The sequence below is a fragment of the Phacochoerus africanus genome, chromosome 2 (genome assembly GCF_016906955.1).
Source record: "Phacochoerus africanus isolate WHEZ1 chromosome 2, ROS_Pafr_v1, whole genome shotgun sequence".
Taxonomy (NCBI): Eukaryota; Metazoa; Chordata; class Mammalia; order Artiodactyla; family Suidae; genus Phacochoerus; species Phacochoerus africanus.
The window spans coordinates 279,910,270-279,934,857 of record NC_062545.1 but is presented as its reverse complement, the minus strand read 5'-3'; the positions used below and the strand labels follow the sequence as shown (position 1 = coordinate 279,934,857).

At 50.0% G+C, this 24,588-nt stretch overlaps 1 protein-coding gene across 2 annotated transcripts in view; it reads right to left on the bottom strand.

Annotated features, from left to right (window-relative positions):
• Nucleotides 1-24,588, bottom strand: part of CACNA1B (calcium voltage-gated channel subunit alpha1 B) — a 197,585-nt gene that overhangs the window by 63,965 nt on the left and 109,032 nt on the right. For both annotated transcript variants that reach the window (XM_047769115.1, XM_047769117.1), the window contains exons 21-24: nt 19,403-19,529; nt 16,216-16,345; nt 15,830-15,889; nt 13,165-13,271 (exon numbers count right to left, since the gene is read on the bottom strand). In XM_047769115.1, the coding sequence (XP_047625071.1) occupies nt 13,165-13,271; nt 15,830-15,889; nt 16,216-16,345; nt 19,403-19,529 (424 nt within the window). The remainder of the gene's footprint in view (nt 1-13,164; nt 13,272-15,829; nt 15,890-16,215; nt 16,346-19,402; nt 19,530-24,588) is intronic.

Sequence of the window (24,588 nt, the reverse complement as noted above, 5' to 3'; positions counted from 1 at the left end):
CCACAGGTCCAGGCCAGTCCCTTCCCCCAGGTTCCAAGGAGCCTGCAAATGGGGAGGGGGCAGGGCCCCCAGTAGTCTTCCTTGAGCACCAGCCACGCTCTGGGGAGAGGGAGCTGCAAGGCCCAGGCAGGCCGTGTGTGGAAAGGAGAGCTGGGGCCCCCCAACCCCTTTCTGGCCCCAAGACCCGCCGAAGCCTACAGTCCAGAATTCAACGAAACCCCCGCCGAAACCCCCACCTGCCAGGTGGGAGAAACCCAGTCTCCAGAACACCAGTGACTCCCAACACCACAGGGTTCCTGACACCCCGCCCGGCTTCCTCCCGCTGACCTGCTGAGACCAGCACCGCACACAGAAGGGGACAGAGGAGGCTGCATAAGGCTCCGGGGTGGGCGGGCAGACACCTGAGGGGTGTGGGGGGAGAGACGTGGCCATGACGTCCCATGCAATGCAGATTTCTGGGGCAGGCCTCTGCAGGAAGGCAGCCCTCTGGGCTCTGAGCTCGGAATGTCCCACGGCTGCGGCTCCTGCCTTTGTCTGGCTGGAGACCGCCTGGCTGGTTCTCCCCCGAAAGCCCCTCGCTGATGCTGACAGAGTAGCCACCTCCTTCCTGCCGTGTGAAGAGGAGGAGGAGGAGGAGGAGGAGGAACAGGGTTGAGGGAGGAACAGAAGGAGGGAGAAAAAAGAACAGCAGCCCAAGGCGGAGCCACGTGCTCCCAGGACGCAAACCAGGCCTTCCCGGACCAGGAACAAAACCTCCTGGTCAGCGCTGGTGAGGTCGCCTCATCTCAAACAACCCTTTCTCTTCTTTTGTCAATAACCTTCTCTGGCCCACTTTCTAGAAAGGCCTTCCATTGTGCACAGCTTGCATGGTAAACAGCTTTTTAGCCACAGGTGGGGTGCTGCCGGGCTCATCAATCACTGGATAAACCCTTTAGACCTGCAGGTTTACCCAGCTGAACTTGGCTTTTACAGACCTGCTGGCCGTGGCAGGATACAGGGATGCCCCGCAGCTCCGGGGATAAACAGAAACACCCTCTGCACCTGCCTCGCCGTCCCAACGTCCACAGGGAGTCCCTCTCCACCCGAGCTCCTGCTGGGTGTGTGGAACTGGTCCTCCTTCGCAAGGCAGGTCAGCTTGAACCAGCAGAGGGTCCTGCCCAGAGCCAAGCCCCAGACCTTCGCACCACAATTTCCAGGTCCATGAACATGTTTGGCATTTGTTGGCCAGAGTTGGCCTGGATCCGATTTAAAGATCAGACTTCTAGGACGGGACTGGGTTCGGGGTAGGTCTCAGGTGGATAAAATTTGTTCCAACGTGATCCTTTATATCCAGAGTTGAGCATACCATCTTCCTACATTTTTTTTTTAATAAGAACTAAAGTCTAGGAATTTGCAGAGAGAGGGAGAGGGAGGGGGAGAGGAGATATGTGAAAACTGGGCTAAGGAGAAATCTTACAAACCTTCCCCATAAATATTAGTAACTAGAAGGTCTCTGTTAGTATCTATCTGTATATTTGTCTGTGTCTATATATGCTATGTTGTGATGTTTTTCTGTCTCTGGATGGTACTGCCAAAATTACCTTGAGAGCTCTGTTTAGTTGAAGGCAAGTACTTCTAAGGATTGGGTGTTCTAAAATCATAAATATAAAAGAAACTAACACAAATGCGTCTCAAATTCATACAATCTGGGATAACCTTTGGTAAATGAAACCTAGTTTAAGTTCATTGGTTTAATTGAAACATGCGTGTCTTTAAAGTTATCAACACTGAATATAATGCAGATTAGCAAGTTTTATTATACATGGGTTTACTAAGTCAAATCCACGTTATCTCCGTCGCAAAATTTGTCAGCAAAAAAGAAATAACTTAGGCATTCCCGCAGGTTCGATCCCCAGCTGGGCACAATGGGTTAAGAATCCAGTGGTGCTGCAGCCATGGGATAGGTCACAGCTGTGGCTCGGATTCAGTCCTCGGCCTGGGAACTTCCATATGCCACAGGTGTAACAAGAAAAAAAAAGTAAGAAATAATCTCGAATGATGGCTGATTTTATGTAATGTCTCACGAATTTTTCACGGGTAATCTAAACATAATCGTTGGGAGCAAACGATTTAGATATACCTGCGGGATGAGAGTTCAGAGACAAACGCCTTAGCAACAGTTACATCTTATGTATACTAAAAACAGTCTCCAAAACCTTCTTAGTAACTTGCTAAGTTAAGTGATACAGAATTATTGCCTTCTGAAATGGCGTCGCCAAAACTGAGGCCCAGACCGAAAGGACTCAACCTGCCTGTGAATGACACTCCCAGGCTCCACGCAAAGCGGCCACAAGAGTATCTATAAGGACTGTGGCACATGTGGATTCCACTTCTGCAAAAAATGACCCCCCATGGCCAGACTTCTGCCATTCTCATGTCCTTGAAATACGGCAACAGTCTGCTCCTGCATCAGAGAAATTAAAGTAGATTTTAAAATGGCTGTAAATTAAACAGTCAGGGCTGCAGGTGGGGGCGGCAGCAAGATGGCTACTTGGATTTTCCTGGCTCCTCAGCAAACCCCACTGGCTGGTTTTCACATTCCTGAGCCCATCACAGTACATTTAATATGACTTAAACAATGCATAGATGTTGGTGAGGAGATTTCTACAAAATTTCAAAAACAGTATGTAAAATTATTATATTTTTTATGACTTTGCATTTAAAATATTGCTGGTTATTTTTTGGAATCTTTTGTTTTTTGGCATTTGGTGCTTTTTTTTTTATTGTATTTATAGTCATACAACCATCATCACAACCTGATTTTAGAACATTTCCATCCCAAACCCCCAGTCCATCCCTCTCCCCAACAACCTGTTTCCTTTGGTAACCATAAGTTTTTCAAGGTCAGTGAGTCTGTTTCTGTTCTGCAAATAAGTTCACTGTATCCTTTTTTGTAGATTCACATTATAAGTGATAGCATGTGATGTTTGTGTCTCATTGTCTGACTGACTTCACTTTAGATAATTTCTAGATCCATCCATGTTGCTGCAAATGCCATTACTTCATTCTTTTTTATGGCTGAGTAATATTCCATTGCATACATGTACCACATCTTCTTTATCCACTCCTCTGTTGAAGTACATTTAGGCTGCTTGCATGTCTTGGCTATTGTATATAATGCTGCAATGAACATTTGCGTATGTGTATCTTTTCAAGTCATGGTTTTCTTTAGATAGATGCCCAGGAGTGGGATTGCTGGATCAAATGATAATTCCATTTTTAGTTTTCTGAGGAATCTCCATACTGTTTTCCACAGTGGTTGCACCAATTTACATTCCTACCAACAGTGTAATGGGGTTCCCTTTTCTCCACACCCTCTCCGGCATTTATTGTTTGTAGACTTTTTGATGATGGCCATTCTGGTTGGTGTAAGGTGACACCTCATAGTAGTTTTGATTTGCATTTCTCTAATAATGAGTGATGTTGAAAGATTTTCATGTGTTTTTTGGCCATCTGTATGTCTTCTTTGGAGAATTGTCTGTTTAGATCTTCTGCCTATTTTTTGATGGGGTTGTCTGGTTTGTTTGGTTTTTTTTTTTTTTTTTTTTTGGTATCAAGCTGCAGGAGGTGTTTATATATTTTGGAGATTAATCCCTGGTCAGTCATTTCCTTTGCAAATATTTGCTCCCATTCTGTGGGTTGTATTTTAGTTTGGGTTTCCTTTGCTGTGCAAAAACTTTTAAGTTTAATTAGGTCCCATTTGTTTACTTTTGTTTTTATTGTCATTACTCTAGGAAGTGACTCTGAGAAGATATTGCTATGGTTTATGTCAGACAGTATTCAGCCTATGTGTTCCTCCAAGAGTTTTACAGTATCCAGTCTTATATTTAGGTCTTTAATCCATTTTGAGTTTACTGCTGGGTATGGTGTTAGTGTTCTAATTTCATTCTTTTACACACCACTGTCCAGTTTTCCTAGAACCACTTATTGAAGGGACTGTCTTTTCTCCATTGTATATTCTTGCCTCCTTTGTCACAGATAAGTTGACCATAGGTGCATGGGTTTAATTCTGGGCCTTCTATCCTGTTCCACTGATCTATATTTCTGTTTTTGTGCCAATACCATATGGTTTTGATGACTGTAGCTTTGTAATATAGTCTGAAGTCAGGGAGACTGATTCCTCCAGTTCCATTTTTTTTTTCCTCAGGATTGCTCTGGCTATTTGGGGTCTTTTGTGTTTTCCAAATAAACTTTAAAATATTTTTTTCTAGTTCTGTGAAAAATGCCATTGGTAGTTTGACAGGGATTGCACTGAATCTTTAGATTGCCTTGGGTAGTATAGTCATTTGACAATATTGATTCTTCCAATTCAAAAGCCTGGTATATTTTTCCATCTGTTGGTGTCATCTTTGATATCTTTCATCAGTGTCTTATAGTTTTGCCTCTTTAGGCAGGTTTATTTCTAGGTTTTGTTTTGTTTTGTTTGATGCTATGGTAAATGGGATTATTTCCAGAATTCTTTCTGATCTTTCACTGTTAGTATATAGAAATGTAGTTGATTTCTGTGTATTAATTTTGTATCCTGCAACCTTACCGAATTCATGGATGAGCTCTAACAGTTTTCTGGTAGCATCTTTAGGATTTTCTAGGTATAGTATCATGTCATCTGCAAACAGTGATAGTTTTACTTCTTCCTTTTCCTATGAGGATTCCTTTTATTTCTCCTTCATCTCTGATTGCCATGGCTAGGACTTCAAAACTATGTTGAATAGAAGTGGCAAGAGCAGACATCCTTGTCTTGTTCCTGATCTCAGCGGGAATTCTTTCAGCTTTTCATCACTGAGAATGATGTTATCTGTGGGTTTGTCATATATGGCCTTTATTATGTTGAGGTAGGTTCCCTCTATGCCCACTTTCTGGAGGGTTTTCAATCAGAAATGGGTGTTGGATTTTGTCAAAAGCTTTTTCTGCATCTATTGAGAAGATCATGCAGTTTTTATTCTTCAGTTTGTTAATATGGTGTGTCACACTGACTGATTTGCAGATATTTAAAAATCCTTGCATCCCTGGGATAAATCCTACTTGATCATAATGTATGATCCTTTTAATGTATCACTAGATTCGGTTTGCTAGTGTTTTGTTGAGGATTTTTGCTGCTATGTTCATCAGTGATACTGGCCTGGAATTTTCTTTTTTTTGTGGTATCTTCGTCTGGTTTGGTATCAAGAGTAATGGTGGCCTCATAGAATGAGTTTGGGAGCGTTCCTTCCTCTGCCATTTTTTGGAATAGTCTCAGAAGGATAGATGTTAACGTCTCTAAATGTTTCATAGAATTCACTTGTGAAGCCATCTGGCCCTGGACTTTTGTTTGTTGCACGTTTTTAAATCACAGTTTCAATTTCAGCACTTGTGACTGGTCCATTCTTCTTTTCTATTTCTTCTTGGTTGTCCACTTTATTGGCATATAGTTGCTTGTAGTAGTCTCTTTTGAGCCTCTGTATTTCTGTGATGTCCATTGTACCTTCTCCTTTTTCATTTCTAATTTTATTGATTTGAGTCCTCTCTTTTATTCTTGATGAGTCATCTTGTTATGGGTTTATCAGTTTTATTGATCTTTTCAAAGAACCAGCTTTCAGTTTCATTGGTATTTCCTATGGTTTTCTTTGTTGCTGTTTCATTTATTTCTGCTTTGATCTGTACGATTTCTTTTCTTCTGCTAACACTGGGTTTTGTCTGTTCTTTCCCTAGTTGCTTTAGGTGTAAAGTTGTTTATTTGAGATTTTTCTTATTTCCTGAAATAGGCTTGTATTGCTATAAACTTTCCTCTGAGAACTGCTTTTGCTGCACCCCACAGGTTTTGGATTGTTGTGTCTTCATTGTGATTTGCTTCTGGGTATTCTTTTAATTTCCTCTTTGATTTCTTCAGTGATCCATTGGGGGGGGTTGTTTGTTTGTTTTGTCTTTTTAGGGCCATACCTGTGGCATTTGGAGGTTCCCAGGCTAGGGGTCAAATGGGAGCAGTAGCCACTGGCCTACACCACAGCTGCAGCAATGCCAGATCCGAGTGGTGTCTGTGACCTACACCACAGCTCACAGCAATGCTGGATCCTTAACCCAGTGAGAGGCCAGGGATCGAACCTGTGTCCTATAGATACTAGTCAGATTTGTTTCCACCGAGCCACAAAGGGAACTCCTTCCATTGGTTGTTTAGTAGCATGTTGTTTAGTCTCCAAGTGTCTGTGTTTTTTGCAGTTATTTCTTGCTGTTGATTTCCAGTCTTACAGCATTGCGGTTGGAAAAGATGCTCGATACAATTTCAATATTTTAAAATTTACCAAGGTTTGATTTGTGGCCCAGAATGTAATCTTAGAGAATGTTCTATGAGCAGTTGAAAAGAATGTGTATTCTGCTGCTTTTGGATGGAATATTCTATAAATATCTATTAAGTCCATCTGGTCTAATGCATCATGTTAAGGGCTGTGTTTCCCTGTTGATTTTCTGTCTGGATGATCTGTCCATTGCTGTAAATGGGATGTTACCAAAGTCCCCCACTATTATCGTGTTACTGTAGATTTCACCTTTTAAGGCTGTTAGCAGTTGCCTTATATATTGAGATGATCCTATGTTAAGTGCATATATCCTTCAATGGTTGTATCTTCTTGGATCTATCCTTTGATCATTATGTACTGTCCATCTTTGTCTCTTATAATATTCTTTATTTTAAGGTCTATTTTATCATTAGAAGTGAGTATTGCTACTCCAACTTTTTTTTGATTCCGTGTGCATGGAATAATTTCTTCTATCCTCTCACTTTCAATGTATATGTGTCCCTAGAACCGAGTGGGTCTCTTGAAGGCAGCATATATAAAGGTCTTATTTTTATATCCATTCAGCTACTCTGTGCCTTTTGGTTGGGGCATTTAGTGCATTTACATGTAAGGTAATTATTGATATGTATGCTTTATTGATATTGTTTAATTATTTTGGATTTGGTTTGGTTGGACTTTTTTCTTCCCTTTTCTTGTTCTCTTACAGTTTGATGTCTGTCTTTAGTATTGCGTTTAGATTGCTTATTTGTGTGTGTATCTATTATAGATTTTTGGTTTGTGGTTGCTATGAAGTTTTGATATAGGAGTATATATATACAAGATTGTTTTAAGTTGTTGGTCTCTTAATTGCAAGCGCATCTCCAGTGTCCTGCATTTGTACCCTCCTCTCCTCACGTTTCTGGTTTTGGTAGCACATTTGTGTGTGGATGATTTCCTACCTTTACGATATGTATGCCTTTACCAGTGAGTCTTTTCATTTGCAAATTTTTTGTTTCTAGCTTTGGCCTTTTCTTTTCCACCTACAGAAGTTCCTTTAGTATTTGTTGTAAAGCTTGTTTAGTGGTGCTGAATTCTCTCAGCTTTTGCTTGTCTGTAAAGCTTTTGATTTCTCCTTCAAATCTGATTGAGAGCCTTGCTGGGTTATCTTGGTTGGAGGTTTTTCCTTTCATCACTTTATCATGCCACTCCCTTCTGGCCTGCAGTTTCTGCTGAAAAATCAGCCAGTAACCTTATTGGGGTTCCCTTGTATGTTATTTGCTTCTTTTCCCTGTTTTCAATATTTTCTCTTTGTCTTTCATTTTGGTCAGTTTGATAAATATTATGCCGTGGGGTGTTCCTCCTTGGGTTTATTTTATATGGTAGTCTTGTGCTTCCTCAGTTTGAGTGAGTGATTCCTTTTCCATATTAGAGAAGTTTTCAGCTATTATCTCTTCAAATATTTCCTCTAGCCTTTTCTCTCTCCCTTCTTCTTCTGGTACCCCTATAATACAGATGTTGGTGTGTTTAAAGTTGTCCCAGAGTTCTCTTAGGTTGTCATCATTTATTTTCAATGTTTTTTCTCTTTTCTATTCCACATCAGTGATTTCCACCAGCCAGCCTTCCACCTTGCTTATTCATTCTGCCTCTTGTGTTCTGCTATTGGGTCTGTCTAGTGATTTTTTTATGTCAGTTGTTGTGTTGTGCATCTCTGCTTGCTTAATCTATAAATCTTCTATTTCTTTGTTCAGTGTTTCTTGTAATTTGTCAATATTTGCTTCTAGTTTATTTCCAAGATCTTGAATCATCTTTACTATCATTAGCCTAAAGTCTTTTTCATTGAGGTTGCTAATCTCCAAATCTTAGCTGTTTTTCTGAGCTTTTTTCTCATTCCTTTATCTGGGTCATAATTCTCTGCCTTTTCATTTTGTATAGATTTTTTGCATGGTCTCCTTTTTGTAGGCAATAGAATTGTAGCCTCTCTTGCTTCTGACATCTGCCCCCCTTGTGGCTAAAGTTGATAAGGGGGGTTGCTGCAGGTTTACTGATGGGAGGAACTGGTACCTGCGCCTCTCTTGCTTCTGACATCTGCCCCCCTTGTGGCTAAAGTTGATAAGGGGGGTTGCTGCAGGTTTACTGATGGGAGGAACTGGTACCTGCCCACTGGTAGGTGGAGCTGATTCCTATCCCTTTGGTGTGTGGGGCATTGTCTCTGGGTGAGATTAGAGGCAGCTGTGTGCCTGGTGGTCTTTAGGCAGCCTGTTTGCTGATGGGTGGGTCTATGTTCACCTGGTTATTGTTTGCCCTGGGGCTTATAAGCCCTGATAGATAGGGCCACGTGTTTCCAAAATCCCCACCTCCAGGGGAATTCACGCTGATGATTATTCCCAAGACCTCTGCCTCCAAATGTGCCTCCTCTTTTCCCAGGAGATCCTCCAAGATCTGCAGGTAGGTCTGACCCAGATTCCTATGGAGTCTCTGCTTTGTCCTGAGACCCAGTGCACATGAAAGCCTGTGTGCACCCTCCAAAAGTAGAGTCTGTTTACCCCAGTCCTGTGGCACTCCTGCGCACAAGCCCTGCTGGCCTTCGACACCAAATACTCCAGGAGCTCCTCCCGATGCCAGATCCCCAGGCATGGGAATCTCCTGGGGGTGAGTCTTTCCAGTCTGTGGGTTGCCCACATGGGGTGTATGGGATTGCTTACTTGCACAGGTGCCCCCTCCTACCATCCTGATGTGGCTTCTTCTTTATCTTTTAGTATAGGATATCTGTTTGGCAGTTGCCAGTCTATTTTGTTGATGGCTGTTTCACAGTTGGTTGTAATTTTGTTGTTTTCATGAGAGAAGTTGAGCTCCAGTCCTTCTACTCCACCATCATAATCCCATCTCGCATGCGATGCTTTTGTACCCTTGGAGCTCTCTTTTACCGTCTCTGGATTTCAGGTAAGTGGGCTCTCACCCAGGGAGATGCACAGCACTCTAGGGAGGCTCTTCATGGTCTGAAGAAGTGACCAAGTTGTTGCTAATTCTGGAGCGTTTACCTAGATTTAAAGAAATACTTTCTCTAAAGCTATCAACGATTTGGTAGAATATACCTTTGTGAACAAAGATGAAACATTCTTTTTTTTTCCCAACCTGATCTGCCGAGAATTCAGAAAATTTCAGTGAGTATTTTTATTTTCATGACACTATATTTATTTGCATAAGTTCAATAAGATTCTATTCTCCTGGTAACGAGATATACCTGGAAACACTGGCTATATTACTAAGGCTTTTACTGAAAAGGTATTGCAGGTAAAATCTGATAGCCATGTCCTTGGCTTGGTTTTCTGGCTTTGAAAGATTTTGAGAGTTCAATCTGAGACTCCTTATGGAAAGTTTCAACAAAGCAGTCTTAAAAAGAACTTACATGATCAGTCCTTCTTCTTGCTGCACTTATATAAATAATCAGGCCAAGTTTAATACAAGCAAATCAGTTTTACCGTGATTATCTTAAGTTAAAGAAGTGTGGAGGCAATATAGAGAGAGAAACTATGTTTGCTCCTTTATTGATATTAGATTCTAGTCCTAATCATTGTTTTGAGGTTTTATCATACACCTATAAACTGGACTGGGTCCTGAATTCTTCCAGTTTCCTCAAATATCTGGCTCCAACTCACCAAACTAATGTTTCCAATTTTCTCCCACCCTCTGATTTGAAATCAGTCAGAACAAAGACTGCCCTTCAATCTCTTTGGAAGGGACGATGCAGAGTCCTCCTCACTACCCAGATGGTAGTCAGACTTCAGGGATCTGAACTTGGGAAATATATTTCAAAACTAAAGAAGCCCCACCTGACATCTTATCCTGTATAAATGCTGGAGACCTCTGAATCCAACTGGGAGGAAGAAAAGTAGCTGACATCAAGGTGGATTGCTTCGGCCCAAGACAACAGATCAAGACTTTAATCATGAAACTCTTCCTCCTTTTTCTGTCCTTTACTCCTGCATTGGCACAAAGAGACAACAACCTCATCTTTAGCTCCCAGACCCTTACTAACGGGGCTCTCCACTCAGACTGCTGAATCTGTCTCCAAAGATTCCAGTCTACCCATGACTGCCTAGATCAGATTTGTCTCCACTTGCTAGGGGACAGCATCAGCAGCTCCCACCTTGGCAAGGCATTTAGGGAGACCATTTCAGGTGAGGGTAGGAAGGTTTTCGCAGGAAAGAGCTCTCTGTTAACCTTAAACCAGACATACCCCATGCTCTACTCAACTCCCTAGTACACCTTTCAAGTCTTTTGATCATACAATACTATGCCTAACTTGTTGGTTCCTTGCATTTAGATCAAAGAAGAAGAAATGAAGAATAAGTAATTAACAGATGACCAGATCACTTCCTAGCTTCCCCTTCCACGAGCGCATGAACACACTGTGTGAATGAGACAGTGTCTAAAGAAAGATCTCAAGGAGTCCACAAGCCTGCACATAATGGGGGGTGGCAACGACTCTGACCTCAAAGATTAACTGAGATTACCTCCCTGTTTCCTTTTAAAAGCTTTCATGGCCAAGCAGAATCTTGGGAGGTGGTTTTGGGGAGCCGCTGAGTCCCCCATCTCCCCAGACCACCAGCATTCTGATTAAAGGGAATTTTCTAGCAAACATTTGTGAATATTGAATTTTCAAGTGGCGTGCAGTGGGACCTGACTCAATACCATGAGAGACTTTCTTCCCATACACTAAAAACCTGAGGGACCCTGATTTAAATGGGTGATCAGAGCAAACCCTGGGAATAAATCGATCACCTGGCTAGGCGTGAATATGCCTAAGAATATGACCACTAACGTCTCCTTAACTCTCGGAGACACTGCAGAGCCCCTGCTACGACGTCGGCTGCCCAGCAAAGATCCTTAGACTCTCTGGCCAAGGTTCGTCCTGATAACAGGATAGCCTTTGGTTATCTTTAGGGGAGCAAGAAGTTGTCTGTGCTGTGGCCAACACCACCTGCGGCACCTGGGCTGACACTTCAGGGGAAGTCGAGACGCAGCTTCCTAAGATCACGGAGCAAGCTACTTGGCTTAAAAGGGTGGCTTCTTCACGGTGTCTTTCTTTGACTGGTTTGGGTCTCAGGGACCATGGCTCCAAAGCACACTCCAAACATGAGGAATTACCCTGCTTATACTCCCCATGGTGTACAGTGTATTCACTCAAAAACTTTAAATGCCTGTTTGTAGCTGGTAACCACTAGGGAAAGGGACTTCCTAAGACTGGAATGTCAGAAAAGGAGCAAAGAAAAGACCAGCATAGGGACTGTGAACCTGGAACTGTGACCTGTGAAAAGCAGCGGGATTAAGCGAAAACATCAGGACCCACGGTTATCACATCGAACATCAAAGCGGCAAAAACTGCACAGTGGTGGCTGAGCGGAACGCTAACACCTAAGATTTTGATCAAATCTCTCAGCTGGGCTGACGGTTTGATCAAAAGGGGAGAAGTGTTTTGTTTGTTTGTTTGTTTGTTTTGAAAGAGAGAGAGCAAGAGAAGGGGGAGGGAGAGAAGAAGAAGAAAAGAAGGAGGAAAAAAAAAAAAGAAGAAACAAGAGGCCCAAGGTAGAGCCACTGGCCCCAGGACAGCAAACCTGGACTTCACTGCAGTTTCAGTCCTTCCCAGGATGACATTTCCTGGTCAGCACTAGTGAGGTCACCCGCCTGAAACAACCCTTCCTCGTCTTTTGTTAGTAACCTTCTCTGGCCCACTTTCTAGCAAGGCCTTCCATTGTGTAAGGCTTCCATCATCATCAGTCGTATCATTGAAAAAACCCGTTAGACCCCCAGAATTACGCCGCTGAATTTGGTTTTTAACCACAGAGGTCAGTGCAGACCCCCGAGGAGAGGCTGGCATTTCAGGGAGGCGTTGTAGACAGGAAAGAGCAAAGAAAGCCCATTTCCAGAGAGAAGAGACAAACGGGAAAGTGCCTCAGGATGTCAAACAGCCCCCAGCCAGCGCGCCCCCTGCGCTCCAGGCCCAGGTTCCCAGCCTCCAGCAGGCAGGTGGGACGCCCTGATCACCAGGGGCCGGCCACGCCCAGCCCCAGCCCCTGACCGGCCCAGAGGTGAGGCGGGGACATGTGGCCTGGGGACCCGGCTCCTGGCAGCATGCAGCCCAGGTGGTGAAGGAAAATGAGGAGGGGGAGGAATGGCGATGAAACGGCCCCCCGGGAGTCGCCAGCGTGCTGCGATGTGGGGCGGTGTGAGGAGGCAGAGGGAAAGCATTACCCCATGAAGCTCCTACCGAGAGTCCAGCAACAGGAGACAAAGAGAAGAGAGTCAGTGAGGGGGCCTCCTGGGGCTCGGCTGTGCCCACGCCCTCCCGTGAGCTTCCAGGAGAGGACCCCGTCCCTCGGGAGCTGTGTCCACCAGGGTCTTACTTATCTCTGAATCTCGCCCACCACATCCCCTGAATCCCCCCAGCTTCCTCCGAGCCCCCAACACCTACCTCACACCCAACCATGCAGGGCTGAGGGAGCCAGTCCAGGCGAAGCCACGAGAGGGCTGAGGGCCACTCCCCAGGGAGCCACAGAAAAGCACCCCGCACCCCGGTGGGGAAACAGCCACTGCACCCACCGCACTGGCTGACCAAGCAGGGCCGCCCACGCGTTCCTAAGGCTCTGAGGCCAGTGACGTAAGCCAGAGGCTTGCGGTCTAATTTCAGAACCGTGGGGTGTGTCAGGCACAGAAGGGCCTCGTGGCCCTTCCAGCCCCACAAGCCCAGCCCCAAGCAGAGACGACGGGCTAGAGACAGGCTTGGAGGCCGGTGGGGCCCCTTCTTCCCTCCCCCTGCATGGGACGCAGCTCTGAGGACTGCAGTCCACCAAGAGCCAGAGCAGATGTGGGTACTTACGAGAAGGCAAACGCCACCAGGGCCCCACTGACCACAATGAAGTCCAGAATGTTCCACAGGTCCCGGAAGTAGGCACCCGGGTGCAGCAGCAGTCCCAAATCGATCATCTTTAGGAAAAGGACAACTTTAGAGCACAGAATATCACAGAAAAGAGAGACACTGCTAGAGCCCACGGGCAAGGGTGCGAAAGAATGGAGGGGCCATGGCTCAGGTCACTGTCAGGGAGGGGACACAGCTCAGGTCAGTTCATGCCAGAGAAGAGGAAATGGCTCAGGTCAGGTCCTGTCAGGAGGGGACACGGCTCAGGTCAGGTCCTGTCAGGGGAAGGGACACGGCTCAGGTCAGGTCCTGTCAGGAGGGGACACGGCTCAGGTCAGGTCCTGTCAGGAGGGGACATGGCTCAGGTCAGGTCCATCAGGGGAAGGGACACGGCTCAGGTCAGGTCCGTCAGGGGAAGGGACACGGCTCAGGTCAGGTCCATCAGGGGAAGGGACACGGCTCAGGTCAGGTCCGTCAGGGGAAGGGACACGGCTCAGGTCAGGTCCTGTCGGGAGGGGACATGGCTCAGGTCAGGTCCATCAGGGGAAGGGACACGGCTCAGGTCAGGTCCTGTCAGGAGGGGACATGGCTCAGGTCAGGTCCATCAGGGGAAGGGACACGGCTCAGGTCAGGTCCTGTCAGGAGGGGACATGGCTCAGGTCAGGTCCATCAGGGGAAGGGACACGGCTCAGGTCAGGTCCTGTCAGGAGGGGACATGGCTCAGGTCAGGTCCTGTCAGGGGAAGGGACACGGCTCAGGTCAGGTCCTGTCAGGAGGGGACACGGCTCAGGTCAGGTCCATCAGGGGAAGGGACACGGCTCAGGTCAGGTCCTGTCAGGAGGGGACAAGGCTCAGGTCAGGTCCTGTCAGGAGGGGACACGGCTCAGGTCAGGTCCTGTCAGGAGGGGACAAGGCTCAGGTCAGGTCCTGTCAGGAGGGGACACGGCTCAGGTCAGGTCCTGTCAGGAGGGGACATGGCTCAGGTCAGGTCCATCAGGGGAAGGGACACGGCTCAGGTCAGGTCCGTCAGGGGAAGGGACACGGCTCAGGTCAGGTCCATCAGGGGAAGGGACACGGCTCAGGTCAGGTCCTGTCAGGAGGGGACATGGCTCAGGTCAGGTCCATCAGGGGAAGGGACACGGCTCAGGTCAGGTCCTGTCAGGAGGGGACACGACTCAGGTCAGGTCCTGTCAGGGGAAGGGACACGTCTCAGGTCAGGTCCTGTCAGGAGGGGACAAGGCTCAGGTCAGGTCCTGTCAGGAGGGGACACGGCTCAGGTCAGGTCCTGTCAGGAGGGGACAAGGCTCAGGTCAGGTCCTGTCAGGGGAAGGGACACGGCTCAGGTCAGGTCCTGTCAGGAGGGGACAAGGCTCAGGTCAGGTCCTGTCAGGGGAAGGGACACGGCTCAGGTCAGGTCCGTCAGGGGAAGGGACACGGCTCAGGTCAGGTCCTGTCGGGAGGGGACATGGCTCAGGTCAGGTCCATCAGGGGAAGGGACACGGCTCAGGTCAGGTCCTGTCGGGAGGGGACATGGCTCAGGTCAGGTCCATCAGGGGAAGGGACACGGCTCAGGTCAGGTCCTGTCAGGAAGGGACACGGCTCAGGTCAGGTCCTGTCAGGAAGGGACACGGTTCAGGTCAGTTCTCGTCAGAGAAGGGGCGTGGCTCCGGTCGCGTCCAGGGCCCCTGGTGCCTGAGGTCCTGTGCGGGGGGCACTGCCCACATGATGCCCTTTGCAACCCTCACCGTGGGTCTGGATCTCAGTCCCTTGACTGAATGACCCTGACGGGTAAGGTCCTGCCTGGCCCCCCACCTCCCACGTCTGGACGGGACCCCGCTCCACGGACAGGCTGCAGGCCCCCACTTCCCAGGGAGCTCACAGCCTGCAGACCCTCCAAGGGTCAGCCTGCTCTGGGGGTCCTGCCTGCCCGTCCCCGAACAGTGATTCTGGAAGCCACCTGATTGTCCCCAGGCCTCAGAGTCCCCGTTTGTAAAGTGGGAGCATTATCCCTCCCCCCGAGCAGTTTGCAAGAGAAGGGAAGCGAGCGCAGAAACGCGCAGAAGCCACGTGCGCCACCAGGCGGGCACACCCTAACCGGCACTGCGGTCAGACGCCCCTGTGCGCACACCACACAGCACACCCGTGAGACACGCGCAAGCCACACGTCAGACTCAGATGAGGAACAGCCCTGCCAACGCCTAGAGGCAGAAAGGAAGGTCACAGCAACATCGGGTCAAACGCTCGTCCTCCACACCCGCGCTCCCTGGGCCCTGCGGCCACCGCCCTCCCCCCAGCTCTCCTCTCCAGCCTGAGGCCACAGCCCTGCCCTCTGCTGAGACAGCACATCCGGGGAAGCCTGTGCCCCTCGGCTAGTGGAGACCAGGGGCAGTGCTGGCCAGTCTCCCAAGTCCAACGTGACGCTTAACAAGGGTGGCCTCGTGTGTCCACGAGACGCCCTCTGCGTGCAGGCTCGTGTGCCCTCGTGTCCCACACGTGTGCACGTGTTCCCTCACTGGGCACATGCCCGGGGCACACACGCCTGCCCCAGAGGTCATGGGCCCCGGCCCCTCCCAGTCAGAGGGGATGAATGAAGCCCTGGGGTCACCAGGGCAACCCCGCCTCTCACCTTTATGACCATCTCGAAGGTAAAGACGCCTGTGAAAATGTAGTCCATGTACTTCAGAACCTGGAACCAAAGGAGGGACTTTTCTCAAAGGCTAGGCCGGAACTGCAAGCCAGGCCATTGCAGCAGCTCCGGGCCTTTTCCTCCAGGGCCAGGAACAGACAACCTGCTGGCGGGGGGCCTGCGGGCAGTGGTTATGGGGAGGGGAGGGGAGGGGAGGCGAGGCGAGGCGAGCGTCCCCGTGAGAGCCCACCCTGCAGCAAGGCGCCCTGTGCAGCGCCCTGGAGGCATCCCCAGACCTTCGTCCCCAGAGCACGGGGGAAGTGCGCAGGCCAGCAGACAGGACCCCAGCACCGCCCGGCCCCCCGCAGCCCGACGGCCACACTCACGTTGTTCCTGGGCGAGTCTGTCTGCACAGGGTCCTCAGCAGCCAGGGCGATGCTGCTCAGGGCGATGACCACGAGAATGACCACCTCAAAGTACCGCATGGTCACAATGTAATGGCAGAAGCGGCGGAGCCTGGAGGGCAAAGCACGGGTCACCGAAGGCCCACCCGTGGGCTGGGCTGGCCCCTTCCCGCAGGAAGGTGTCGCGCCAGAGCTGAGTTCTGCTAGGCGTCCCTGTGGTTGGGAGACAGCGGCCAGGTGATGGACGAGGACTGAGATTCCTCAGAGGGTGTCCCAGCAAGGGGTAGGAAGGCTGCAGAAAGCCAGGGAAGGGGTCGGCCAGCCGCAGCTCTCAGGCCAAGGTGGTCTGGCCTGCTCTGTGACGTAAAGTTCCACTGGGGCACAGCCACGCCCGCGCGTCACCTGCCGCGGGGCCCGCGTGCCCTCGACAGGCTTGCAGACTCACGGCAGGTGGGGTGCAGGGCAGTTCAGGGAGGGGAGGCTGAGCACCAGCAGCCCATGGGGAGCAGGGCTCTCCTGAGCTCAGCAGACCTCTGACCTATGCTGGGCCCAGGGCCCTTGTCTGGGCCCCAGGGCATGACACACCAGCGCTTCAGTCACCTGTCCGCCTCCACTCACCAGTTGGCACTGCTGACCACTACTCTGTTCGGGCACGTTCTGGATGGGACACAGCAGTGAGCAAGACACCAGTAAACAATGAGACACAAGCCAACAGGAGACTCTCCGATGCTGACAAATGCTACAACACGGCGGTGGACAGTGACCAGGAGGTCAGCAAGGGCTGCCAGGTGGACAGTGAAGCCGGCCCCGGGAGATGAGCACATGAGGCAGACGTCACTCCTGCCACTGGGAGGGATGGGCTCCCAGGCGTCCCTCCTACCTCCGAGGCCTCAGCCGCAGCCCTCCAGCGCCTCCAATGTGCTCCTCTCCCCAGCGCTTAGTTCCCAAGGACACTGCAGCCACAGACGCCCACGCCTTCCTGTGCCTAGAAAGCTTGTCTCCTCCTCATCCCGACCACTGCTGTCCAGCTCCACCCTCCACACTCCTCAGCACCGCCCTTCTGAGGCCCACAGGCGACCTGCTGGCACTTCTCCCTCCTCACTGAGACACTTGGCCTTCCGCGTCCGTGACCTCCATCTCAGGCTCTCTTCCGTCCCAGCCCTCTTGCCTTCTAATCAACAGTTGCAGGAGGACCCACTGTGGTGCAGCAGAAGCAAACCCGACTAGTACCCATGAGGATGTGGGCGTGAGCCCTGGCCTCGCTCAGTGGCTCGGGGACCTGGCACGGCCGTGAGCTGCAGCATGGGTCACAGACGCTGCTCGGATCCAGCGTTGGTGTGGCTGTGGTGGAGGCCGGCAGCTGCAGCTCTGACTGGACCCCTGGGCTGGGAACTCCCGTGTGCCGCAGGTGCGGCCCTGAAAAGAAAAGAAAAGAAAACAAAAAACAGTTGCAGGTCTCTCTGGCGGCTGAGTTTCCACCTGCGGACCCCAGACGACGCAGTCACGAGCCACCTGCCAGCTGCCCCAGGCTCTGCAGGGTCTGCACTCACCGCCCTCAGCTCGGCTGGGCCCCCAGGCATCAAGCGGCAACCCTGTCATCCTTGACAGCTCCGTCCCCTTCAACATCTAATTTACCGTAAAATCCTGAAAACTCTACTTCCAAGATTTCGCCCCAAGCAATTTGGCTCCAACCCTCTCCACCATGACCTCCCTCATCCAATCGCCACCATCACTTCTGAAAACCACGTCTGCCTACTGCGGGGTCTCCCTGGCCCCGTCTTCCCACAGAAGGGCTGTGCTAAGTGCAGTCTGGGTCACCACCCACTCCCCAGCTGCCCACAGGCTCCCAGCTTCCCGAGGCGCCCTGGGGACTCCCGCTTTCTCCACAGGACACACAACAGCCCCGGTGACCTCCGTGCTTTTCCACCCAACCGTCTTCAGCCGTCCTGCGCCTCGGCCTTTCCCTTCTGGCGCGCTGCGTTCTCCCTGCCTCCAAGAGGCCCTGTCCTCCTCTTCGTCTCAACGCCCCTCACCCTTCAGGCTCACCCGAGATCTCTCGCGCCCTCCAGGAAGGCTCCTCTGACTCTCCCACCGGCTCCCAGACACCAGAACCTCCCTCCCTACCTCTGCCACACGGTACTTATCCACTGGACACCACAGTCGAGGCTGGAGGCAGGGCCCCTGCCTCTTTCCACGGCCCTTTTACCCCAACCCCCGGCCGAACAAGCTCCCAACGGATGTGTGTGGAGTGAGGGAACGAGGGAGGATGGACGAGCGGGTTGGGTGGAGAGACTGCCGATGGCCAAGGGCAGAGGGACCGGCCGGACAGACGGGAAGTGGACGGAGCATGCGTCCCTCCGACCTTGCTGCTCCGACCCCCTCCGTCGCATGGCCCCGCCTTTGCTCTGCCTCCCCCTCCGGCTCGGCTCCAGTCCCACTTGGTCTCAGCACCCCTCCCAGTCTGCATCGCCATTACCAGCTTTGTGTCTCCTCTTAGCTCTGCCCACCACGGAGCATCTAGTATCCCCTCCTGTCTGTCCTTTCTGCTGTCTGTCTCTCCCTCTAGCACGCAAGCTTAATAAGGACGGGGCCCTTGTCTGTTCTGCCCACTGCCGAGCATCCCCAGCACCCAGAATGCTGCCTGGCACGTGAATATCGACCGAGCCCATACAGGCAGTTGGAGTGATGAGTGGATGAGCGATACCTGTGACCGCACGACACAAACAGAGGAGAGAACACCTGGACAGACCTGTCGGTGAACGCGGCCACACACACGGGCAGACGATGGTGGGCGTGGCGGGAAGGGGGGCGGACGGCAGCTCGTAGGCAGAAAGGGTGTAACCCGGGTGCGTGTGTGCGGAGATGAACAAATGCCACAGTGGGGCTTAAAGCCAAGGCTCTGGGACCAGCTGTCTGGGCTCAAACCCTGGCTCCGCCACTGAGCCGGACAGGCTGCGTGTCTGTGGACACAGGCCTTCCTGTGGCTTCACGTCCTCATCTGCCAAGTGAGGTGACAACAGCTCGTGCTTCCTGAGCCGCTGTGACCATCAGGACATTAACACAGGGAAGGGCCAGCTCTCGTCTAGCACATGCTGCCACCGTGTGCACATGGACCACGGGCCAGGACGCAGGGGACGGGCACAGGACGGGAGTGGGGGACGAGACTCACAGGTTGGTGGGGCTCAGACAGAACATGGAGCTGTACGGGACAATGGGTCGGGGGCCACTCCTCATCACGTCATCAGCTTCCACCTCCTTCTTCCCTTCTGCTTGGCTTTCCAGGTCCACGTTCCCACCTACAAGGACACAAGGCCCCCGAGTTAGGGGTGTGGCTCAAACCCACATCACACAGGTCTCCCCAGGCAACATTCTCCCGCTCCCACCCCTCAGGTCTTCATGGACCCGCCCAGGGAAGGGCGTGCAGGGAAGCACACGGCCTCACAGGAGGCTCGCTCCCATCCCAGCCAGTCACCACTGAGGGGGTACTGGCCAGGGCCGAGCCCGCACAGACCCCGCGAGACCCGTCCTGCTCCTCCTGGCCAGGGGAGCTGGGGGGCAGCACTGAGCTCAGCTGTGGATGCCTCTGCCTCCCTAAGGGCATTGGTCTGGATGTCCTAAGAACCTCAGAGCCCCTCTCAGCCCTGGAGGCTGGAGCCAGGAGGCTCCCATCCCAGCTCAGGGCTCACCTGAGAAAAGGCACCAAGGGGCTGCCCGGTGAGAAGTTCAGCTGCTTCTGCAGGGACCTCAGGCAGGGCCGGCAGGACAGGGTGGAGCCCGGCCAGCCCGCCCGCGGACGCCCTCCAGAGCCTGGTCAGAGCAGAGACGTCAAGGGCCCTGCCCAGGGAGGGCCCCAGCTGCTCACTGCTCGTCCCCCTCCCAAGCCCATGTGCTGCGCTCTCAGCACCCCCTCCTCACTTGGCACCCACAAATCAAACTCCCCAGGCTGAAAGTGGCTACGACCGTTGCTCTTTCTCAAGTGGATTTTGCTGTTCGAGCAGAGTATGTCTCTCGCAACAATTTTTCGTCTTTAAGTACCCTAGTGTATGTCTCCGTTCTTGGGGTTACAGCTCCTGAGGCCCCAGGGACGCCTAGCATCTGGCCTTGGAACCAGAGCCCACTGTGCACCTCATTTTTACTTTATGGAAGAAAATAAAGACAAAGAGGACGTTAAAGGGCCGCGGGAATGAGGGTGGGTCTCTCCCGCCCGCGTGAAGACAAGGCTCCAAGCTTCTTCCCCGACGGCTGGCCACTCTGAGGTCCTGCAGGGACTGGTGAGGCCAGAGGAAAAAGCCTTGAGCTGCGTGGGAGAACGGCTCGTGCTGCAGCAGTAGCTACGACACTTCCTAGTCTGTCAGCCACCACCACCTGGCACCATGGAATCTCCCTGCTGAAAGCATAAACCATCACCTTCCAAGAAAGCAACCGGGCAGCACATATTTAAAGCCCTAAAAACCCCATCCATTGATCTAATCTGTACAACGTTATCCCCTAAGGAAATCAAGCATGCACACAAAAATCTGCATCCAAACGTGTTTGTTACAGATTCTTCTACAACAGCAAAACAGCAGCGACATACGCACAACCACAGGGGACGGACTGAGTGTGCAGCATCCACAGGAACCATCACTGTGGGAGTAGGATGCCGAAAAGGGGAGCTCCTAACACGGCATAACGGGATCAGCGGGGTCTGTGCAGCACGGGGACACGGGTTCGATCCCTGACCCAGAACAGGGGGTTAAGGATCCGGCATTGCCACAGTTGTGGTGTACATCGCAACTGCGGCTGGGATCTGATCCCTGGCCCAGGAACTCTATATGCCCCAGGGAGAAAGACAGAAAGAAGTGGAGGGGGGTGGGGAAGAAATGCCTAAAACAGTCTAAATGACACATGATGAAGCTTAAGTTTAAAAAAAAGGCTACACACTTGTACATCCCAGACCGGCTCAACTACAAAAAATAACACGAGGAGAGAAATAACAGCAAATTAATAGTAACTGTGGTCATCTCCAAATGACTTTCTGAGAGTAATTTTAATTCTCTTCAGTACACTTTTAACATTAAAATTCTTTCTGTAATGAACATGCATAACCTTTAAATTAAGAAGCATTTATTAGTTTAAAACCACTGCTTTTCAGACTCCTTCACAATAACAATTAAGCTAATCCAAAGACAAGTACACTTGGAAAAAAGAATCAGTATAGACCTAATAAAGAATTTTTTCTGCTCAAAAAATTGGAACAAAGATGCTGAAGCCTAGATGGAAACACTCCCGAAATAGGTTTACTGCAACTACAACAGCAGCAGTAGAAAACAAGTCAAAGCAGACCGAGATGAAAGGGAGAGGACCAAAAAGAGAAATGCAGCAGACTGAGTAAACTCATTGCTGGAAGCAGCTTATTTCAAAGAAAAAGACAGTAACAGAAATTAATTCACTGAAACAGAAGACAATGCAGCCAGACACCCAGGTAGAGAGAAGGGGGCGCAAAGGAAGACTGTTCCCAGACAGCAACCAAGGGCCGGGCTGGTCCAGGAGCCTTATTCCTCGTGACAGCACGCACGGCCTCGTACTACTACCTCCACTTCTCAGGTTGGGAAACTGAGGCTGAGCTGAGGAATTTCCTTGTGGAAACGTGGTCTACCCAAGCAGGACAAGAGCCCTGAGCCTGGGGCTCCCTGCAGGGCAGGGCAGCTAGCAAGGCATCGTCTTAAGCAGCAGCCACCATCCTTGGAAGGAGAGCAGCAAGGAGGCGACCTGTGCACCGGGGGCCATTTTCCCGTTAGAAGGGCAAGAAAGCAGAAGCCGAGCAGAAGCAGCACTCTTACAGGGCGGAGGCGAGAACAACTGGAGTTCGAGGGTGACCATGTGTCTGAGAACGAGGGGCAAAATCCCAGAGAGCAGAGAAGGGAAGAGAAGGGAGTCCCTGAGCCAATCCCAATCAACTCCCCTCCAGTTACTGCTGGACACACACGGGACAAGGCGGGTCTGGCCTTGAGGAGGCTCAGCTCAAAGAAGGAGACAGAGCTGAAGCCTTGATACTGGGTCAGATGCAAACGGGGCTTTCGCCTTGCTATTGTTGTGCGTTTAGACGGCTATCGTCTTTGTTAGTGTTCTGGCCACAGAGGTGCTTATCTTGAATAATTTGTCCTTAATCTGATCTTTTTCTACAAAGCCTATTGTTTTCAAAGCAGGGCATTTTCAGAAATGCATATATCATGTTATATACAGCATGAAGGTCTGTAATTCAGGAAGACGGAAAATGACATTAAAGGAAAACCACAGATGCAAGAAAGTGGTAACTCTAAGTAGATGCAGCCTCTGTAAAACGGCTGGGGAGGAGGGACCTTCCTCCGCATTCCTGGTCCTTCTGGCCGGTCTAAGAGCTACACTGACATGACACAGACCGACGGGAGAAAATCCAATTTAACTGTACACAGCAGAACCACACACTAAGTGAGGGTATATACCATCCAGAGCTAGGGACAGGGGCCTGGGCTTCCGAGGACAGGAGGGTCGGTCACAGGATGACAGGAAAAAAGAGCAGGCTGCGGGGAATTAGACGCTTGCCCTGCCACACAGAAGGGGCCACTTAGATAACCCTTATCTCTGGTAATAACTCTTTCCTGGGCAAAGTCCCCGTTTAAATTCTAAGCAGTTAAGGGAGCGGAAGCTCCTTCTCTTGAATTCACAGGGTCTTGACTGCCTTTGGCTCAAATAATCCTCATGCAAAAGTGATACATCTTTGAATTCTGACAAAATTAAAACAATATCTATTTCATGGGAGAAAAGGACTAAAATGCTGGGCAAGGAAGTTGGGAGAAATGTGATTGCACCTGCCTTTAAGGCCTTAGAACTTAATTTTAAAATAACTACAGACTTTGCTACGCATGCATAGTAGAATTATAAGGATAACCACTAAAAAAAAAGAATTCATAGTTTTTAAAATAGTAGAGGGAAAAATGTGATATAAAAGCAAATAAACCACCAACTCTTCAATACTGAAAAGGAAAGAAAGAAAAACGTAGGAAGAACGAAACAAGCATCACGATCTAAAAAGAAGCCAGTCCAGGTGCGCTAACAATCACCACCAACACAAGCAGACAGAAGCTGGCCACTGACGACACACATCGCCCTGACGGAGTTTTTTTAAATGGAGTTATGTGAGTTTCCAAGAGACAAGCCTCAAATCCAAGGCGGAACAAAGGCTGGAAGTCAAAAGATGGAAAAAGATACACCGAAAAACAACAAAAAACCCCAGCTCTGTATTCACATCAGAAAAATATACTTTAAGAAAAAAGTTATTATTAGAGTTAAAGAAGGAGTTCCCGTCGTACGGAGTTCCCGTCGTGGCGCAGTGGTTAGCGAATCCGACTGGGAACCATGAGGTTGCGGGTTCGGTCCCTGCCCTTGCTCAGGGGGTTAACGATCCGGCGTTGCCGTGAGCTGTGGTGTAGGTCGCAGACGCGGCTCGGATCCCGCGTTGCTGTGGCTCTGGCGTAGGCCAGTGGCTACAGCTCCGATTCAACCCCTGGCCTGGGAACCTCTATATGCCGCGGGAGCGGCCCAAAGAAATAGCAACAACAGCAACAATAACAACAACAACAACAAAAAGACAAAAAAAAAAAGGTCACCACAAGATGACACAAACTTCAGTTCCAGTGAGACACAGCAAATTTAAATACGTATAAAGTGGCTTAAAATATAGCAAGCAAACACATTTATTGTAATAAGCTGTTCTTGAAAAAAGAAATAAAAGAAAAAGTCCAACAAAAGAGATTTGGAAACCCCCAGTTACTATCTTAGAGACATATGCAGTAGTGCTTGGTCATCTGTTAGACTGTTTTCTACACTGAGATGCATGTTTCCGACTATTCAAAGTCCCTGCATTAACTGTATAAATTAAATGTGTGTGTGTGTGTTTATATACAGCAAGAATGGACAGATCGACAGAAAGAGATCTCAATGTACCCCTCTCAATTACTGAGGGTCAGCCGAGCAACACGTTAGTGAATACACAGAATATTTAGCAGTACACCTGTTGGCACAGAGTAGGACAGTCACACAGGGGGTTGAAGAAGTCCCGGGAGGGACCACAGATAGAGGGGAAACCCAGAGAACTTTGGGAGCCCCTGTAGGTTCATGGTCACTCGGAAAAGCTAACAGAACATCATGGAAGAAGCAGGCTTGCTTAACCATAAGAGATAGAAAGCCCGAGAAGCACGAGATAGGCCTCAGGTCACTAAGCGAAAGATAAAAGGAGGCCTGCATTCGAGTTCAGCAAGACAATGGTCCTTAGGACCAAGGAAGGAGTTCGAGGGAAAGGCGACTTTCCAAAGTAGGAGATCCTCATTACATGGA